This window comes from Taudactylus pleione, unplaced genomic scaffold (assembly GCF_031769625.1).
Source record: "Taudactylus pleione unplaced genomic scaffold, aTauple2 ptg000189l, whole genome shotgun sequence".
In the NCBI taxonomy this organism is placed as follows: Eukaryota; Metazoa; Chordata; class Amphibia; order Anura; family Myobatrachidae; genus Taudactylus; species Taudactylus pleione.
In genome coordinates this window covers 4,831,465-4,849,920 of record NW_028284591.1, presented here as the reverse complement: position 1 = coordinate 4,849,920, position 18,456 = coordinate 4,831,465, and the positions used below count along the sequence as shown (strand labels likewise).

At 44.5% G+C, this 18,456-nt stretch overlaps 1 protein-coding gene across 1 annotated transcript; it reads right to left on the bottom strand.

Annotated features, from left to right (window-relative positions):
- Nucleotides 1–3,658: 3,658 nt before the first annotated feature.
- GRP (gastrin releasing peptide) lies at nt 3,659–17,951 on the bottom strand. The gene is made up of 3 exons (XM_088476532.1): nt 17,450–17,951; nt 13,105–13,349; nt 3,659–3,983 (listed from the first exon to the last, which is right to left on the bottom strand). The coding sequence occupies exons 1-3, from the start codon at nt 17,610–17,612 to the stop codon at nt 3,936–3,938; spliced, it is 456 nt and encodes a 151-aa protein (XP_088332658.1). The 5' UTR covers nt 17,613–17,951; the 3' UTR covers nt 3,659–3,935.
- Between the last annotated feature and the right edge of the window lie 505 nt (nt 17,952–18,456).

Below are 18,456 nucleotides of genomic sequence, written 5' to 3'. Positions count from 1 at the left end.
ACACAGCGTGTGCTGAGCTGCAGTTGGAGACTGCTCGTGGCTGCTGAGCAGCAGCCACAGCAGTCTCCTATTCCTGTGCGGGGGAGCGATCACACTGATCGCGCCTCCCCAGGCTTTGCGCCGGGCTGAGGGGGCTCAGAGCGCCCCCCTCCCCGGCGCGCCAGATCTTTTTTATTTATTTATTTTTTGGCAAGGGGGCGTGGCCACGCCTCCCGAGATTAGGCCACGCCCCCTATTACCGGGGCCCGCCTTGACTCTTGGCGGCCCTGGTGGCGGCTACCAGAGCCGCTGCTGCTGCTCCTCCACCACACAATGATCACCTAGTGATCACTGTAGTGCCAGAGCCGCAGCGGGAGGGTCTCCCGCTGGCGGCCCGGATACAGAGCAGCAGCGACGGCTACCAGAGCCGAGGCTGCTGGGGCCGGCAGCCCGATCACTGCTGGCCACAGTGATCAGGTCACAGCAACAGCTGCGGCTACATGAGCCATGGCTGCTGCTTCAATGACAGTGCGCCGGGAGGGGGTTGCCGACGGTGCCCGATCACTGTGGTCAGCAGTGATCGGGACACGCTGACAAGGCAAACATGCTTGCAGAGGGACCAGAAGGAAGTGGTTAAAGAGCATCCGGCTCTGAATCAGGCCCTCAGTGTTTGGTTTAGTGGTTCTCAGCCTCAACCCTCAAGTGTTCCTAACAGGACGTGTTATGAGGATTTCTCTCTGTGGAAGCAGGTGAGATAATTACTGACCCAGCAACATAGATGAACTTATGTGTGCGTGATTAACAATATCCACAAATCATGACCTGTTGGTAGGACTTGAATGACCACCAGGTGTGAGCCCGGCGGTCGAAATCCTGACGCCGGCAGGCCGAACAGCGGAGATCCCGACGGAAGTTAGTAAACTACCTAACCCTCCCCTCTCCCCTCCTAACCCTAACCCTCCTTTAGGGGTGTCTAAACCTAACCTCCCCCCTTAGTGCCTAACCCTAACCTCCCCCCTGAGGTGCCTAAACCTAACCCCCCCTCCCCACTCCCTAAACCTAACCTAGCCCTAACATAACCCCCTTCCCCTAGCCTAACCCTAACCCTCCCGTGGGGGGTGCCTAACCCTAAATCCCCCTGGTGTGCCCTAAACCTAACCCCCCCCAGCGGCTATGAGGACGAGTGGACTGTACTTACCTTGTTCAGTCCAGCGTCGGGATTGTGACCGGCGGCCTTGCGGCCGATGGTCATATGACTGCATCCCGTTTTAATGCCTATTATTGGTATTTGAAGTGGTTTTGTTTATACAGCTGTTAAGTGTATTTATATCACTCCCCATTTTTCACTTTTAGGACTCATTCAATTAGGAGTGATGCCAGAACTGTATTGCCCCTAAATTGCATATTTTAATATGTACCCCTACAGGACAATGAACTAAATGACACTATTTAGGGGTAAGTCTGTGCGATATAATGTGCCGTTTACAGTGTTCCAACACCATTGCAATGCCACATTGCGCGCATCACCCGAAATTCACACCTAGTTGAATTGACCTCTAGTTTGATTTAATTGCATGCAACAGATAAGCCGGGTACACACTAGACGATGTATCAGGCTGCACGGTTTGGTGTATGACCGTCCGATATATCATTCCCCCGCCGCATCCAGAAGCATGGTGTCAGCCGCTGGATCTTATGATTGGCCTGCACTGTACTGTAGTCAGATCTGAAGACACAACGAATTACGCCACACAGCAGCTGCGTATAATGTTGCAGCTTTGTTAGATTCCAAACTATACTGTAGGTCTTTATATTAAATCAATGTTACTGCATGTTATAATTCTACACTGCTTTTGTTCGTTGATACTGTGCAGTGCTACAGCTCCCTCTGGATCAGCCCTTTTAATAGGGATGTTAAGTTACTAGAGCTTCTCACTTCGCTCAAGATTTTCCGTTGCAAGGTTTAAAATATTCGAATGCTTTAATAAGCTTGAGAAGATATAAGCACCCTGTATTTTATTTCGTACAGTACTAGTTAGAGCTGGTTTTTGTTGATAGTTTACAGTTGGTAGAGGTCAGTTGTCAGTCACATTCTGTTAGCCTATTAGCTGCCCCGTTGAGATGGGGTTTAGCACTAATATATTAAGGCTGGAGGAGGAGTCAACTGCTTCTTTCCAGTTTGTGATCCCCACCCACCCGGCATATTCATAAATTGGTTTGTACCAATATTTATTTGTTCTGAGAAATTGGTTTGTACCAATACGTTTTTCGTTGGAATATATTGTATTTCTTGTTCCAGCAGGTGAGGCGTAGCAGGCGGAAAGCAGTGCTCCTCGGCGGCTCCATTTAGCGCAGCTGAACTTGGCTAGCATTACCCCTTTGAGAGAGGTGAGTCGGCTACTTTAGGGGAGAACCAGGTCTTCATCCTAGGGAGGGACCAGCTAGTTAAGAGGAGGTGGTACTACCCAGGATGGCTAGCGCGCGGGGTGGATAACTCCACCCCATTTTGGTAAAGCGAATAATTAATTACAAGCTGTAGACCGAGGTAGCACTGCTTTTTCACCACCAGGACTAATTAATTAATTAAATTCTAATTTATATAAATAAATTGGCTGCAACCTCTTTTTCCAATTCTATACAGTTGTCTGTGTCTTATTTATTTAGTTAAGTTAAGCTTAAGAGTGGTGTTTAAAATAATAAAACTATGGGTGACTTACAGTGTCTAGGAGCCTCCATTCACCTCCAGCCTCCATAGCAATGGCGGTGTTACCTCTGGGTGATGCTAACCTGGTAGTAGGTTGGACAGTTTTACCGGTTCCATAAATCAGAGTGGCATGAATGCAGGCACCGGTTGATTTTATTGGGAAGTTTCCAGAATGAGTACGGGCACATGGAAATATGCTTTGGTGCAGTTACCGTAATGTGAAGGCAACAGGCAGAACATTCCTTTATGTAGTGACATCGCCTTCAATGACGAAACTCAGTTTATGCTTCTTTCAAACGGCCGCACTTGGGCCCTCATTCAGAGCCTCTCGCTAGCGGCAGTATGCTCTTTCCGAGCGATGTTCGCACATCTGCGCATGCGTACGGATCGTTATACGCATGCGCGAACCAGTCAGTGCGGCCGAAATTCATGTGCTCGCAATATAGCGAATGCCTGCTATTTTGAGTGACAGAATGAGGCGTATGTGGGTGGTAACAGGGGAAGGTGCTTGAAAATGGGGAGTGGAAATCCGAACGCAGGCGTGCTTAAAGGTCAAAACGGGCGTTTTATGGGTGTGCATAATTAATACAGCAGCGTCATTGACCACGTCACTGGGTTATTTTATAGCCAGAACTGCTCGCAAGTTTGTAGTAGCAAAAACCAACCACAAGAATAGCGAGCAGTTCAAACGCTGGTCGATGTACTCGATTAATCTAATAAATAGCGGACATGACGTATGGTGCGAGCGGCCAGGGGGCGTTTTTAACAAATAAACGAGCGTATGTTTTGCTCGCTCGTTCAGACTTAGAGGTGTGAACAGACTGCAATTTGCGAACTAATCATTTGAATAGCCACCCCTTGTTTTTGAACGAACGACCGCAAATAGCGAACGGCTCTGAATCAGGCCCTTGGTTCTGATAACAAGGAGCAATGACACTCTCTGCAATTTATTTGTTTCAGCTTTTATTGTGAATGTCAAAATATTCTGTGTCTACAAACTAAAAAGATGAAATTGCCAGGTGCTAAAATATAACCGTGTAACTGGAAGACCCTTCCTCGACCATTATTTACAGATCAGGCAAGTAATTCCGTGCATTGGAAATGTGGGTTTGATAAGATTGTAACAAGGAAACGTATATATCATTTACACAAAAGTATCATTTACATAAATAAAATCTCAGTTATCTGGTACAATCGAATGCTTGTGAAACATAAGCTCTTCCATGGTACAAACCGCGTCCTCCCAGTGGCCTCAGCTTTGTGCGTTCTCCTTCATCATTTGGTACAAGAATTCCAGCATCTGGGAATACAATGAAAGTATATATATGTTCAATGTGGAGAACAACTACAGCTGGCACTATGCACAAATGTACCAGCACTCACACACCAATATTATCACACACTCCAATATTATGTCGTGCTGTACTCTGTGGAAAGCATTAGGCACGTTTGTGGCACTGTTTGTTGTTGGGTGATTTGGTGACGCTATCTAGCTGCAATTCTGATACAATTGTGTCAAAGATCAGCAAAGTTAGAAATGTCAAAGGCAAGTTGTATATGGCAGAAATGAGCAAACTTTGGGCTGGGGTCTCATTTTGGTCACAGTAATGTCTGGGCATGCTGACACTTAGGGGCCCAGGACAATGACACACTGACATTTGGGGGTCCAAGAACAATGGCACCTTTACACTTGGGGATCCCAGGACAACGGCATGCTGACACCTGTAGACCCAGAATAATGACACACTGACACTTGGGGGTCCCGGGATAATGACACACTGACACTTGGTGGTCCCAGAACAATGACACACTGACACTTGGGGGTCCCAAGACAATGGCACACTGATACTGAGGGCCCCAGAACAATGATACACTGACACTTGGTGGTCCCAGGACAATGGCAGACTGATACTGAGGGTCCCAGAACAATGATACACTGACACCTGTGGACCCAGAACAATGACACACTGACACTTGGGGGTCCCAGGACAATGATATACTGACAATTGGGGGTCCCAGAACAATGGCACACTGATACTGAGTGTCCCAGGATAATAGCACACTGACATTTGGGATCTAGAACAATGACACAATGACACTTGGGGTCCCAGAACAATGGCACGCTGAAACTTGGGAGTCCGAGAACAATGGCACAGTGACATTTGCGGTCCCAGAACAATGGCATACTGACACTTGGGGTCCCAGAACAATGGCACACTGATACTTGGGGTCCCAGAACAATGGCACACTGACATTTGGGGTCACAGGACAATGATACAGTGACATTTGGGGTCCCAGAACAATGACACAATGACACTTGGGGTCCCAGAACAATGGCACACTGACACTTGGGGGTCCCAGAACAATGGCACACTGACACTTGAGGTCACAGAACAATGACACGCTGACACTTGGGGTCCCAGGATAATGGTACACTGACACTTGAGGTCCCAGAACAATGACACAATGACACTTGGGTTCCCAGAACAATGGCACAATGACACTTGGGTTCCCAGAACAATGGCACACTGACACTTGGGGTCCCAGAACAATGGCACACTGCCACTTGGGGTCCCAGAACCATGACACAATGACACTTGGGGTCCCAGAACAATGGCACACTGACACTTGGGGTCCCAGAACAATGACACAATGACACTTGGGGTCCCAGAACAATGACACAATGACACTTGGGGTCCCAGAACAATGGCACACTGACATTTGGGGTCGCAGGACAATGATACAGTTAAACTTGGGATTCTAGAACAATGACACACTGACACTTGGTATACTAGAACAATGGCACACTGACACTTGGTATACCAGCACAAGGGCACACTGATACTACTACTGGCATAAGGAATAAGAAGTGTGTATTAAGCTGCCATATGACTAGAAATCAGCTTGTATTTTAGGTTTAATTGCTCATTGGGGGCCTGATTCAGAGTTAGAAGCAAATCCAAAAAATTAGCCATTTGCTCCAGGAACAAACCCTGTTGGAAGTCAGGGATACTATCACAGGAGCTCATTCACACCCACTCGCTAAGATGCAAATGCTCGCTGCTGCCGATGGTATGCAGTGTGTATGTGTCACAGTGCGCATGCGCATACCTTAGTAAAAAGTCACAATGCATTCGCTCGCTGCACATAGACAGCCCAGTAGAGTGAGTGACAGGGGAAGCCGTTTGTAGGTGGTAACGGGGTGGCCAGTAAAAATGGGGGAGTGGAAGTGCAAACGCAGGCGTGCCTGAGCATCTCAACGGCGTGTTAGAGGTGTGCATAATTATAAGACAGCATCATAGTACACGTCACCTGGCTTGTTATTACACTGAAGTGCTCGCAGTGCTTGCGGTAGGTTATGGTCAACCTGAAGTGCTGCGATAGCATCCAATGTAACGATGGTTGCATACACTTCCTGGACATGACGTGCACAAGTGGACGTCTTAAGACAGGCTGGTGGGTGTCTGCATACACTATGTGATCGCTCTCTAAGAAATACTGGGCGTGCTAATGTATTGCTGTCCGATGGCACTGCCTACGCAATTTGCATACACATCGTGCCAGCGGCTCTGAATCAGCTCCACAGTCCCACTATACAAAGCACTGTGTGTTCAGCAGGATATGAACCCAGGACCTTGTGAACTGTGAGACTGCATTCCTGATAGTTGAGGCACAGTAGTGGCCATCGAAACGGCATATAAGAACGATTTGGGCCCTCTAGTCTGCCGTTTTTTATGGTAACCCGAAAGTTTCTGAGACACTGGGCCTGATTCAGAGCCGCTCGTAAGCGGCCGCTCGGTCGCTCCGAGCGATGTTCGCACAACTGCGCATGCGTATGGGTCGTAATGCGCATGCGCCAACCAGTCATTGTGGTCAGAAATCGAGCGCTCGCAAAATAGCGATTGCCTGCTAATTTGAGTGACAGGATGAGGTGTTTGTAGGTGGTAACAGGGGAAGGTGCTTGAAAACGGGGAGTGGTGATCCGAACGCAGGCGTGCCAAACAGTCAAAACGGGCGTTTTAAGGGTGTGCATAATTAACAAAGCAGCGTCATCGGCCACGTCACTTGGTTGTTTCTTAGCCTGAACTGTTCGCATGATTGCAGTACTAAAATCCAACCACAAGCACTGCGAGCAGTTCAGACGCCTTTCGATGTACTCGATTAATCAAATAAATAGCGGAGATGACGTATGATGCGAGCGGCCAAGGGGCGTCTTTACAAAGTAGCGAGCGCATGTTTCGTTCGCTCGCTCAGACATAGAGGCGTCAACAGACCGCAAAGAGCACGCACTCTATTTAAATATCCGGCAACTTTTTCTGAACGAGCGAGAGCGCAAATAGCGTCCGGCTCTGAAGCAAGCCCACTATTCGATCCTTAGTTCTTTATTAAGGATATCCTTATGCATAACCCGAGCATGTTTGAATTGCTCTACTGTGTTAGCCTCTACCACGTCTGATGAGAGGCTATTCCACTTATTACTGTTATTATTATTATTAGTACCAGTTATTTATATAGTGCACACATAGGCCCTGATTCAGAGCTGGACACTCTGACCAGAGCGCTCACTCTGAATCAGGGCCCACCTCCATTAATATGGAGTGTCCTCCTGGACGCTCGTATAGCTGTGGGTCACCACCCACAGCATATACGAGCGTGCAGATTGATGGTCGCGATGGTCTTGACCATCGCGACCATCGAAACTGCGAGCAGAAGCCTGCGGTTAAGTTTTTCAACCGCAAGGCCAGGAGTGATTTTGGCTCTATCAGAGCCAAAATCACTCCCACTGACATCACTAGTGATGTCAGTGGGGCCGGCTTCAGACGGTAGGCGTTCCCTTGGGAACGCCTCCGTCTGGCAGGCACGCCCCCGGCACGCCCACCAAAGGGGGCGTGCTGTCAGTCAACAGCCGCTCGCGAGTGGGTCTGAATGAGGGCCATATTCCGCAGCGCTTTACAGAGCTACTACCCTTTCTGTGAAGTAGTTTTTCCTCAGATTTCCCTTGATTCTCCCTCCCCCCAGTCTCAGTGCACGTCCTTATGTTCTAGTACTTCTCTTCTTCTGAAGAATGTCTCCCTCCTGCACCTTGATAAAACCCTTGATATATGTGAAAGTTTCTATCTTGTCCCTCCTTTCCCTGCGTTCATTGTTTGTTTCCAGAACCGGCTGGAGACAGAAGGAGAGAGAGCGGAAGATCTCACTTCTGCCAGATTGCCTCCATAGACTTACTGTGGTATACACCATCTATGGTTAAACTAACGGGGCAAAACTTGGTAGATAGGGGTCAGATCGTAGTCCCCAATAATAATAATGGGGGCTGCGATCTGCAGTGCTAATTAGCCTTCTGCAAGAGATTCCTATGAAACCTCCTGCATTGTGCTATTAGTAGTAAATAGCTACAATTCATACATTTATGCAGAAAGGGCAGTTTCTACATCATTTTATGAAATAAAAGCTTGATTAATAGGCCCCCTAATCGCCTAATACAATAACTTGTTCTACAACAACAATGGAGAGGGGCAGCCATTATGAACGATTACATCTTCCGTAAGAAATATAAATGACGGCGCACACACACAGGAGACACAAGGCGAGAAAGACCATTTTCATCCTTACTCAGTATAAATCCATCAGTTGTCACTATGAGTAACCACAAGTATTGAATCTCATCCTTCTGTGAGGATCAGAGGGGTCAGCTATAGATGTTGGGCAAGAGCACCGCTAACAGACACACTGTTACTCCCTGATTGTGTAGACAAAGGTTATATTTACTAAAGGTCGATTTTAATTGGATTTTGATCGATTTAAAATAAATGAAAATCGATCAAAATGGATCAACATCGATGTTTTGCTTCTGGGGCTACATCACACATTTACTAACATATTTTTGATATTTTTTTAAAATATCGGTTAATGTGCCCCAGAAACACAACATCGATTTTTATGTGATTTCCCTTGAATTCCTGTACACTCCCGGACAAACGATATTGTGCCCACACATGGAACGATTGTACAAATGATCAAACGATATAGAAGGAGTTGTAAACAACTGCAGATCGTTGATGATATATATCATTTGCAGCAAACATCCTCACGATGCTGGAACAAAATAGCGGAGGGGAGTGGCCAAGAAAAGTGACAACATATCGTCCATCGTATCATTCATCGTGCATAGACACGGAACGATGTGTGCCAAATTGTGAACGATAGGTCGATACCTTTTTGCAGGTTCAATTGATCAGCGACCACGATCAACAACAGCGGGAGCGCGCATCTTTGTCATGCTCACACACAGCACTTTTTAAACGATTTGTCGTTCTAATTGGACAAAAATGGCCAGATCATTAAAAGTATCGCACCGTGTAGGGGGGCCTTTAGGTATCTTCTGCTTGGCATGTGAGGTACTAAGGAGAAAACCTCACAAAGTGAATAATGTCAGGGGGTCGCACAAATCTCATCACTAATAGTCAGAGCCAGCTTCCTCAGCCACATACCCCCACCCCATCCCTTCCCTGGGGCACTAATCTGACAGCTAGTGGTCCAGCACCAAGCAGAGGTGAATGTGTTAGTAGCTTTTTGAATAAGGGCCTGATTCAGACCCGCTCGCAAGCGGGTCGATGGTGGCTAAGTGCACACGGCATGCGCAGTGCGCGTGTGCTCGCCCCGTAGCGAGTGAGACCTTCACTCACAACGGGGCTCACAGCAAAATGGGGCGGCTGTTGATGTTGATCGACAGCTCGCCCCGTTTTGTAGGCGGGAAGGGGGGGGTGGCTGAACAAACAGAGGCGTTCCCGAAGGAACGGCTGCCGTTTGTGGGCGTCCCTACTGGCATCACTCGTGATGTCAGTAGTGGACTTCCGGCTCTGTTAGAGCTTGAAGTCCACTTGGAATTGCGAGTGCTGAGACCCTACCACAAGGGTCTCCTCACAATGCCGATGGTCGCGATAATTGCGACCATCGCCGGGCAGCTCGCACAAGCTGTGGGTGGTCACCCACAGCTGTGTGAGCGGTCTGGAGGCCGGAATAAAAAAAAATAGGAACGCCCTGATTCAGAGCGAGCCCTGAATTAGGGCCTAAGGCCCTCATTCAGAGCCGCTCGTTAGCGGCAGTACGCTCGTTCCGAGCGATGTTTGCACATCTGCGCATGCGTACGCTTTTTAGTACGCATGCGCGAACCAGTCAGTGCGGCCGAAAATCCTTTGTACGCTATATAGCGAGTGCCTGCTATTTTGAGTGACAGAATGAGGCGTATGTGGGTGGTAACAGGGGAAGGTGCTTGAAAATGGGGAGTGGAGATCCGAACGCAGGCGTGTTTAAAGGTCAAAACGGGCGTTTTATGGGTGTGTATATTTAAAACAGCAGCGTCATTGACCACGTCACTGGGTTATTTTATAGCCAGAACTGCTCGCAAATTTGTGGTAGCAAACACCAACCACAAGAATAGCGAGCAGTTCATACGCTGGTCGATGTACTCGATTAATCTAATAAATAGCGGACATGACGTAGGATGCGTGCGGCCAGGGGGCGTTTTTAACAAATAAACGAGCGTATGTTTTGCTCGTTCGTTCAGACTTAGAGGTGTGAACAGACTGCAATGTGCGTACGGATCATTTGAATAGCCACCCCTTGTTTTTAAACGAACGACCGCAAATAGCGAACGGCTCTGAATGAGGGCCTAAGTCTGTACCTGTATAAAAGCTGGCAAAGAGTGTGTAATCTTCACATGGTAAATCCAGAACAAATGTTCCACAAATGATCTCCAGAAATAAAAACATCAATTCATCTGCTTTTATACCGGGCAGCTTGCATACCGACCGATATCTTTGGTCATGTAGCAGCTAACTGATAGCATAATAATATGTGACAGTGACAATTTCATAAGAAAGGCTGCTACTGAAGTGTGTCTTGCCTTTAGCATTTGATCTGTGTATTTTTGATAGGAAAATCCCATTTACCAGCAGCATATTCATTTTGTGCATCCTAAGGTTTATGGTTTATTATAGCTGACGTTTGGGACTAGTAGTGCAAAGCGTTCCTTACAGCTAATTGTTAGACTACATCCTATTACTCCATTGATCATATATACAAAGGATTACTTAGAGTAAAATGTATCACAAATGCATTTTTTAAGCAGCTTTAGGTAATAATTACGCCCCAACTCACATTGCAAAAATGAATATTTTCATATGAATTTATTATTTTTGTAGAGCTGGGATAGAACTTCCAAAAAATCCCCTGTCCTGGCAAAGGGCTAGAAGTAAGCAAGTTTCTACCGTCAGTCTGTGTTTGTGTCAGTAAGGAATAATGGCACTGTGCATGCGTCAGTAAGGGGTGACAAATAGGGATCTGCGTTATCTGTGTTAGAATAGTCCATAGTCTCTTCCGGATCTAGTTAAATTTGACAGTTTCATGTTCCTACATCCTGGGCATATTTAGCTTTTGCAGGGATCCCCTGAAAATTGCTTTTTTTTGGGCTACTTCCCTCAGAGTGTTAAACACACCCATTAGTAAATAGTTGGTTTATACTATTGTTTATTATATATTTTACTTTTAATTATTTTTTTTATCTATTTAAACATCTATTTTATTTAGAATCTGGTTTTAAATATCTATCTTACTGTATCTTTCATATACTATGCTCTTAATTGTAGACTATAGGGATCCCCCATTCTTAAGTGTGCTAAACCCCCCCATCCCCCAAAGTCCTAATCCAACTCTACTAGTAGTAGCCAAATGCAAATAAGTATTTCACTCCATAGGTTACCTAACCTGAGACTGCACACATGGCTGTCTTTAAGGTCAATACTCAGATCATGACAGTGCTGAGACAGAAATCTACCTACAGACAGGTGCTCACCCTAATGAGGACTGACCTGTGCAAACTGCTAGTATTCACCTCAGGTCTATTAAAATAACCTTAATTGACTTTGACAGATTGAAATTATACTGAACAGCATATTTCTATCTTACACTGATGAGCTCTAATCAGGATGAATTAGCATGTCAGCAGTGCCTCATCCTACAGTATACCTATGTCATGTTGTGTACTGCTATATGCATGAATTTTACCCCTTTCACATCCTAATGCCGAGTCACACCCGGAATTTTGTTCACACGTCATTCCTGGGTGCTACTCGTCTGAGACCCCTTTCACTGGCGGCCTGACCCAGTTTATTGGGTCAATGACGTCACTGCCATCATGTGCCAAGCTGGCGCTTGTAGATGGGATCATCTCCAAGTGCCAGCTCTTCCTATGTAGTGAACGGGACCTGGGCCGCATCCACCCAGGTTACCCGTTCACACTGCATCGTGAGCCGGGTTGAACCCATGTTCAACCCTGCTTGTTACCAGGGTTGAAATTCCAGGTCGCTCGACCCATGTTATTTGAGCCTGGCCCTTTCACGCTGCACAGTAACCTGGGTTGCTGTCCGTTCACGTGAAACAACCCCGGTTATTGAAGCAAGTGTGAAAGAAGTATAACATAAATGGCAATAATACAGACCACAATGATACTATTTTAAATAACATAGAATGCATGTGATTATTCAACATTTTTCAAGTTTCCCATAACCTCTAAATCTGAGTACACATCTATACAATCATGCTTTAGATGCAGTGGCATTTACAATTCCACTTGTAGATTCATGCGTACAAGCCTTTACCATCTACATTGCAATGTGCAATCCTGATCTCACACAACCATCTGCTGAAAAGATGGTGACTCCAAACACACTTTACAGACATCAGGCTACGCTGCTGCCAAAGCATCAGACAGAATGGTTGGTTGTGCATATACACTTCCTGGTGTGTCCAATTTTAGGAAGTACACTAGATCAGATCTTCAGACATGACCTGTTCTCTGGTGATGAAACAGGTTTGTAGGAGCGAACAGGTCGGAAATAGCTAGATCGGTCCGATAATTGTATAGGTATGTACCCGGCTTAAGAGAAATAATTATAACATGGGGTAATACGGTGTTTAAAGTTGCAGGTGACACTTCCGAATTGCCAGAATTGCACAAAAACATTGATTTCAAGGAATTTACTAATAGAATTATTTTAGACTCATTGGGGAGATTTTATTTATTGCGAAGGCCACCGAGATGGTCAGAGACAGTACTTTGTGACCAGTAACATTTTGCTAATTTTCCCTTGCACCCCCCTGCAGAGATGTTAGGCAAAATGTGGTAAGATTGTGTACTGTAATAGATAGTAATATGGCTGTGATGACTATGGCACGTAACACTGAATATAATTCCTCCCATCCACTACACTGATTTTCAACTCAACTTTTTTTGCCCCCAGTTTTCTGGTAGCATAATGTGCAAGGTTCCATTGGCCACCATACATCATACACATTAATTATGGTCTTCGCTACACAGTGACATAAAGCGATTAGTGACTATACATTATACCATCAATCACCTCTTTGTAGTTGTTATTCTCCTCGGAGTCCCAGAGCTTCCTGTTATATAACTTTGTGTCTCTCGCTGGCTGGGTGTTTCTGCTGTCACTGGCCTCTAACATCCTCAATAAACTGAGAAGCGCCTCTTTCCATTGCTGATACCCATCCATGGGCTTGTCTCCCTCGGAGTACCCAGTGGCCGAGGTCCTGTCTCCATCGTACATATAAGGATATTCCTCTATACTCTTTTTACCCATTAGGTGACCTTGAGAGGAACAGAAGAGAGAGACAAGTCAAATCAGGTTAATTAACTTATATTAACTCGCAGTTACCCCATCAAAATGAAAGTGCAGTGTAGAACACTTTTCTTTGTGTTTTTGTATATCACATCTCCCTTTGTGTACTAGAGGAGTTTTCAACTACAATATCAAGTGCCCCAAACAGGACATGTTTTCAGGATTTCTGTCTGTGGAAACAGGTGGGATAATTACTGACCCAGCAAAATAGATGAGCTCACCTATGAATGATTAAAGAAACCAAAAAAACACGACTGGTTGGAGATACCTTTTTTTTATGATGGGTAGATCAGGTCATCATTTATTTCAGGGGGTAGCCAACATGTGGCACTCCAACTGCTGTGGAACTACAGATACCAGCATACCCTGTCACAGTTTTGCTGTTAGGGTTTACTAAAATAGTGACAGGGCATGCTGGGATGTGTAGCTCCACAGCAGCTGGAGTGCCACACATCTCCTTCCCTGGTCTATTTCAATCGTTTCCATCTCCTGTTCTGAAAACCTCCTAAGAGGCCACATTTTAAGGATATCCCTCCTTAGACATGGTTGGTCTAATCAAACTTAAAACACCTGTAAGTCACAAGTAAACAATGTATTTTTATACTATATCTCTCTAAACCATCCGCAACTTAACCATGTCACCACGTAGTCTACCTCACCCTCTTGCTCTCTCCAATTCTTTCACTCCTGCTCCTGCCCTTAGCTCCCCTAACACTGGCTCACTCCTTATGTCTTCTGTTTGTCTCCCCCTTCCCTTCAGACTGTAAGCTATATGACCAGGGCCCTCCTCTCTCCTGTTCTCATTACCTACTTCTCTTGTACACCAGCTACATTCTGCTCTCTGCCCCTGTACTGCTCTCCTATGACCTAGACCATGCCAATAGCTACGGGTTTCAGCTTACGCTGAATATTTCCATTGCACAACTTGCCTCAGTGACTGTGTTGAGATTTGTAGTGCTAATTGTTACTTGTCCACTGTATTGTACTCTACTGTTTTACCCTGTACTGTCTTATTGTTTTGCTCTCTGAACAGCGCTGCAGAACACTTGTGGTGCCCTATAAATAAAGATTATTATTATTATTAATAATAATAATAGTTATCTTTAAAACCTGAAATGCTAAGGGGAAGGGTGCTTAAGGACCAACATTGGTAGCACTGTGCTTTAAATATTGGTGCAACACATCTGCTGCAGGAGATCACCAAATACCAAAATTGTCTATGGACCTCATATTTCAAATAAAGATGAGATACTCGGTTATGTTCGGATCTGAAAGCTGCCATCTTATGGGCTATTTGTCTCTCAGGTGTTTTGGGTAGCCAATAAGATAAATCTGAACTTGCGCTAATTTAGCGAAAAGAACCAAGTAAAAGTGAGTTATAGCTGACAGCCGAAAAAGATACAGGGGGCACAAAGGTGCCCTTAGGTAGCGGCCAGATTCCCCATCCTCAGCTCATTTCTAATTTTAATGAGCTTGGATGGGCGGAGAAGGAGGAACCTGGAAGGTTTTTTGGCAGTGCCATACACAAGCAACAAAAAAATGTCCCTTCTAAACTGAGTAATCTAGAAAGGAAACAATTAAAAGGGCCATCCTCAAATACTGATGGCTTTTTCCTGTCTAGTTCAGTTTTACTCTATCAACCAGATGGCTTAGTTTACAGGGAACAGTGTAACAATTTATTCTAACACCAGCAATTTTCAGGGGAACTCCATTTGCTGAGTTTGGGAGCATAAAATACACACAGCTCTAGTAAGATGCTAATAATGATATGACAAACTACTCAATGTAGACATATGACACAAGCACCATCACATCGTCCCCTTACTGTGGTGACTCATATTAGACCTGAAGGAGGGTGATACAAGCAGTTATTTGGGAGACATCAGTGATATGTAGGATATTAGAGGTCACAGACAGCTTTAGCTGCTATGTAATAAGTCTAGGCTGCAATGAGCATCCATGAGTTATTACTGACAGCCGAAAAAGATACAGGGGACACAAAGGTGCCTGTAGGTAGCGACCAGATTCCCCATCCTCAGCTACCAGAGTCACAGGCTGCAAGGGGCAATAGCTGCAGAAATCCGTTATAGTAGTGAATGCAAATATTGTATATACAATATATGTTTATTTTATATTTTTTACGGTAACGGCTAAACGAGGCTATTTAATAAGCAAACAAGTCTCAGGTTTCAGTGGCTAAATTCAGTCCTCTAAAGATAGTTATTTATTCACTACACTGAAAGTATTCCCGTCCTATGCTCGAGACACTATTACTATTATTGTATATTGCATAGTGCACCCTCCTCATTTCCTCCATCAAGCAATACACTTTCTTTGCTGGCTGTATTTGCTGGCTGTATATATATATATATATATATATATATATATATATATATATATATGCTCTTTCTTTCATACGCTGATTGTGCTGCCAAAAACATCTGTCAGAGTAACAATGCTGATCGGATGATAGTGCCCCTTTGTTCTTACATTGTAGCTGGCTTTATAGGACATATAAAACATAGATATATTGGTTATTTGTGCGAGACAAATCTGCGAATGTATTTTACTACTGCACGCCTTATATAAGTAATTAATGACATTGTGGTTGCTACAGACATTTGGCAATATTGATATAAGTATTCAATCCATGTTTACAGCTCTTGTTTGCCTACAGTATATTATAGCACCTACTGTATTTGAGAGTGTTTGTTATTTGTTATGCATGCACATAAAAAACACACTCAGCCCTAATTATAGTTATAGGAAATAGAAATGGCAACAAACCAATTATTGAAAATAAATAAATTCACGAAGAAACAAACAAAATTAAGTAAAAGATCTATTATAGAAGGAATAGATTACTTCAAATGTTTATTTTAACTTCAATAATTGGGTATCGTAAATGTACTTCTCTTATTTTCATCCACTTTTTAGATACTGGACAGTAACATTTCACTTTGGCATTTTAAAAAACTATATTAATTTTATTTTATTCAGTTGTAACCAGTCCACTGAACTGTCACCGCCAATTACTCACTCTTATGTCTCTTTCGTTTCCTTTATATGGTATATATATATATAATGTATTCATTAAATACCATTATACTATATTCAGGTGGATCGGTAACGTCTCCAAATATAGTAATTACAGTAATTAATATATTGTCATTAATGCAAAAAACCCACAAAATACCCAAAACAAGCAATAAAACAAATACGTAATCATTTGTATTTTTAAATACAGTAATTAATTTGTGTCATTAATGCAAAAAAACAACAACAAAATAATCAAAATAAAACAAGCAAACAAACAAAAACGTAATCATTTGTATTTCATGAACTATTTAACTATTTTGTTTTCGGTATGAACTAAATTAGTTTGTCCTATTTAAATGGGATATTCACAAACATCTCCATTTATAGGCATTTGTTCTCCAGCGTGTTTCTGTACAGTCCGCCTACATGTGCCTCAGTAGCCAGTGCATTCCTCGACTGCAGAACCTCTTTATAAAGCTATGGTACAGACTACAGAACATGCAGTACAATGTCCCAAGCTGTGCAATCTGCTGACATTATCCCCTGTGTGTGTGTGCATTTTAATTCACGTGATAATTTGTTTCTAAATTCAGACCTTTACCGTAAAGACTTTGCCATATGACAAATATCGGTGTGCAATTCGTCTCACATTTACATACGTCTCTGCAAAGCCTGACCCCGGGAGTCTGTCTACACAGACACATAATTCCTGGTAGTGAAGGCATTTTGCGCAAATCAGCATCAGAAAAGCGTGTAAGATTCATTAATATGATCATTATTGCAGTTAGTGCTATATACAACGCTTAAATGTACTTTTACATCTTTTCTACATTTCCTTCCTCCAGGGAGGCAGGCAACCTGTGGCTCTCCAGAAGCTGAGGAACTGTACCTGTCAGCAAACAGAACCTGCTGGAACTTGTAGTTCCAACACAACTATTGAGCTGCAAATTGCCTAAACATTCCTTAAACCACTAATTTAATAAACGGAATAAGCCAGAACTATTCCCTGATGTAGAGACTATGCACTTACCTACAGCCCAGTGGCTGCCCCGGGGATATATTTTAGAGGCGGGGGCTGTGTCTGGGTGCTGCTGGGAAGGGGCAGCCTGGGAATGGACCTTGAAGAGGATCAGGGTGCAGAGAATGAGGGAGAAGAGGGTGCGGTATCTCCAGAAAGCGAGGGCTCCTTCCATTGTGGGTGCGGTGCTGTTGCTGTCCGAGGTGCTGAGTGTAGACACTGAAGCTGTCCGAGGTGCTGAATCTGGGCACAGGCGCTGTCTGGGGCGCTGAATCTGGGCGCAGGAGCTCTCCGGGGTGCTGAATCTTGTTACAGGAGCTGTCCGGCTGAGACTGGGCAAGGTGCTGTCCTTTGATGTTGAGCCGGTGCACAGTCGCTGTCCAAGGTTCTGAAGCTGGTACAGGAGCTGTCAGAGGTGCTGAAGCTGGGCTCTGTCCTTGTAGCCGAATGCGGAGTCTATAAAAGCTTCACTTGGGCTGACTGGATGACGCCTGTTTGGAGATATCCTTATATCCCCAATGGAATCTGTGTTATTCTTGTACCTACCACTCACAGAGCCTTTATAAGTGAAGGAGGAAGGTCTGGTGCCAGAATGTATCAGTTTGCCACCTCCCCCACAAGACCCTCACTGACCTCAAACAGCAAGTGACCTGGTGTCTACAATACCCCATCTGAGTCATTTATGGCAATATCACCTATAATCCATGTCACTCAATTCTTATTACTATTCCCTCCCTCCCCCCGCAATAATAAATCTTACTCTTCTGTCCACTTCCTTAGTAAGGTCAGATTGCAATCACCTGTATAAAACCTGACATCTTTCACCAAATGCTCATCAAGCTGGATGGCAAATGTTTGCTTGAATGACACAGCCCTAATAGATGCAGTTTAGCTACTGTTAGAATACACAGAATTTATGAATGAATGAATGAAAAAAAAATTGTTTACAAGTGACACCATATAGATATGACATTTTGTAATTAAATTAGCCTCGCTGACTCACTGGAACACTATACATG

Bases quoted from the DNA above. Each gene is read 5' to 3' on its own strand.
- GRP (XM_088476532.1), bottom strand. From the start codon at position 17,612: ATGGAAGGAGCCCTCGCTTTCTGGAGATACCGCACCCTCTTCTCCCTC. The intron at 13,350-17,449 runs GTAAGTGCATAG...GTTCCTCTCAAG, and splicing joins GGGCAGCCACTGGGCTGTAG to GTCACCTAATGGGTAAAAAG. The intron at 3,984-13,104 runs GTGATTGATGGT...TTGTATTCCCAG, and splicing joins AGAATAACAACTACAAAGAG to ATGCTGGAATTCTTGTACCA.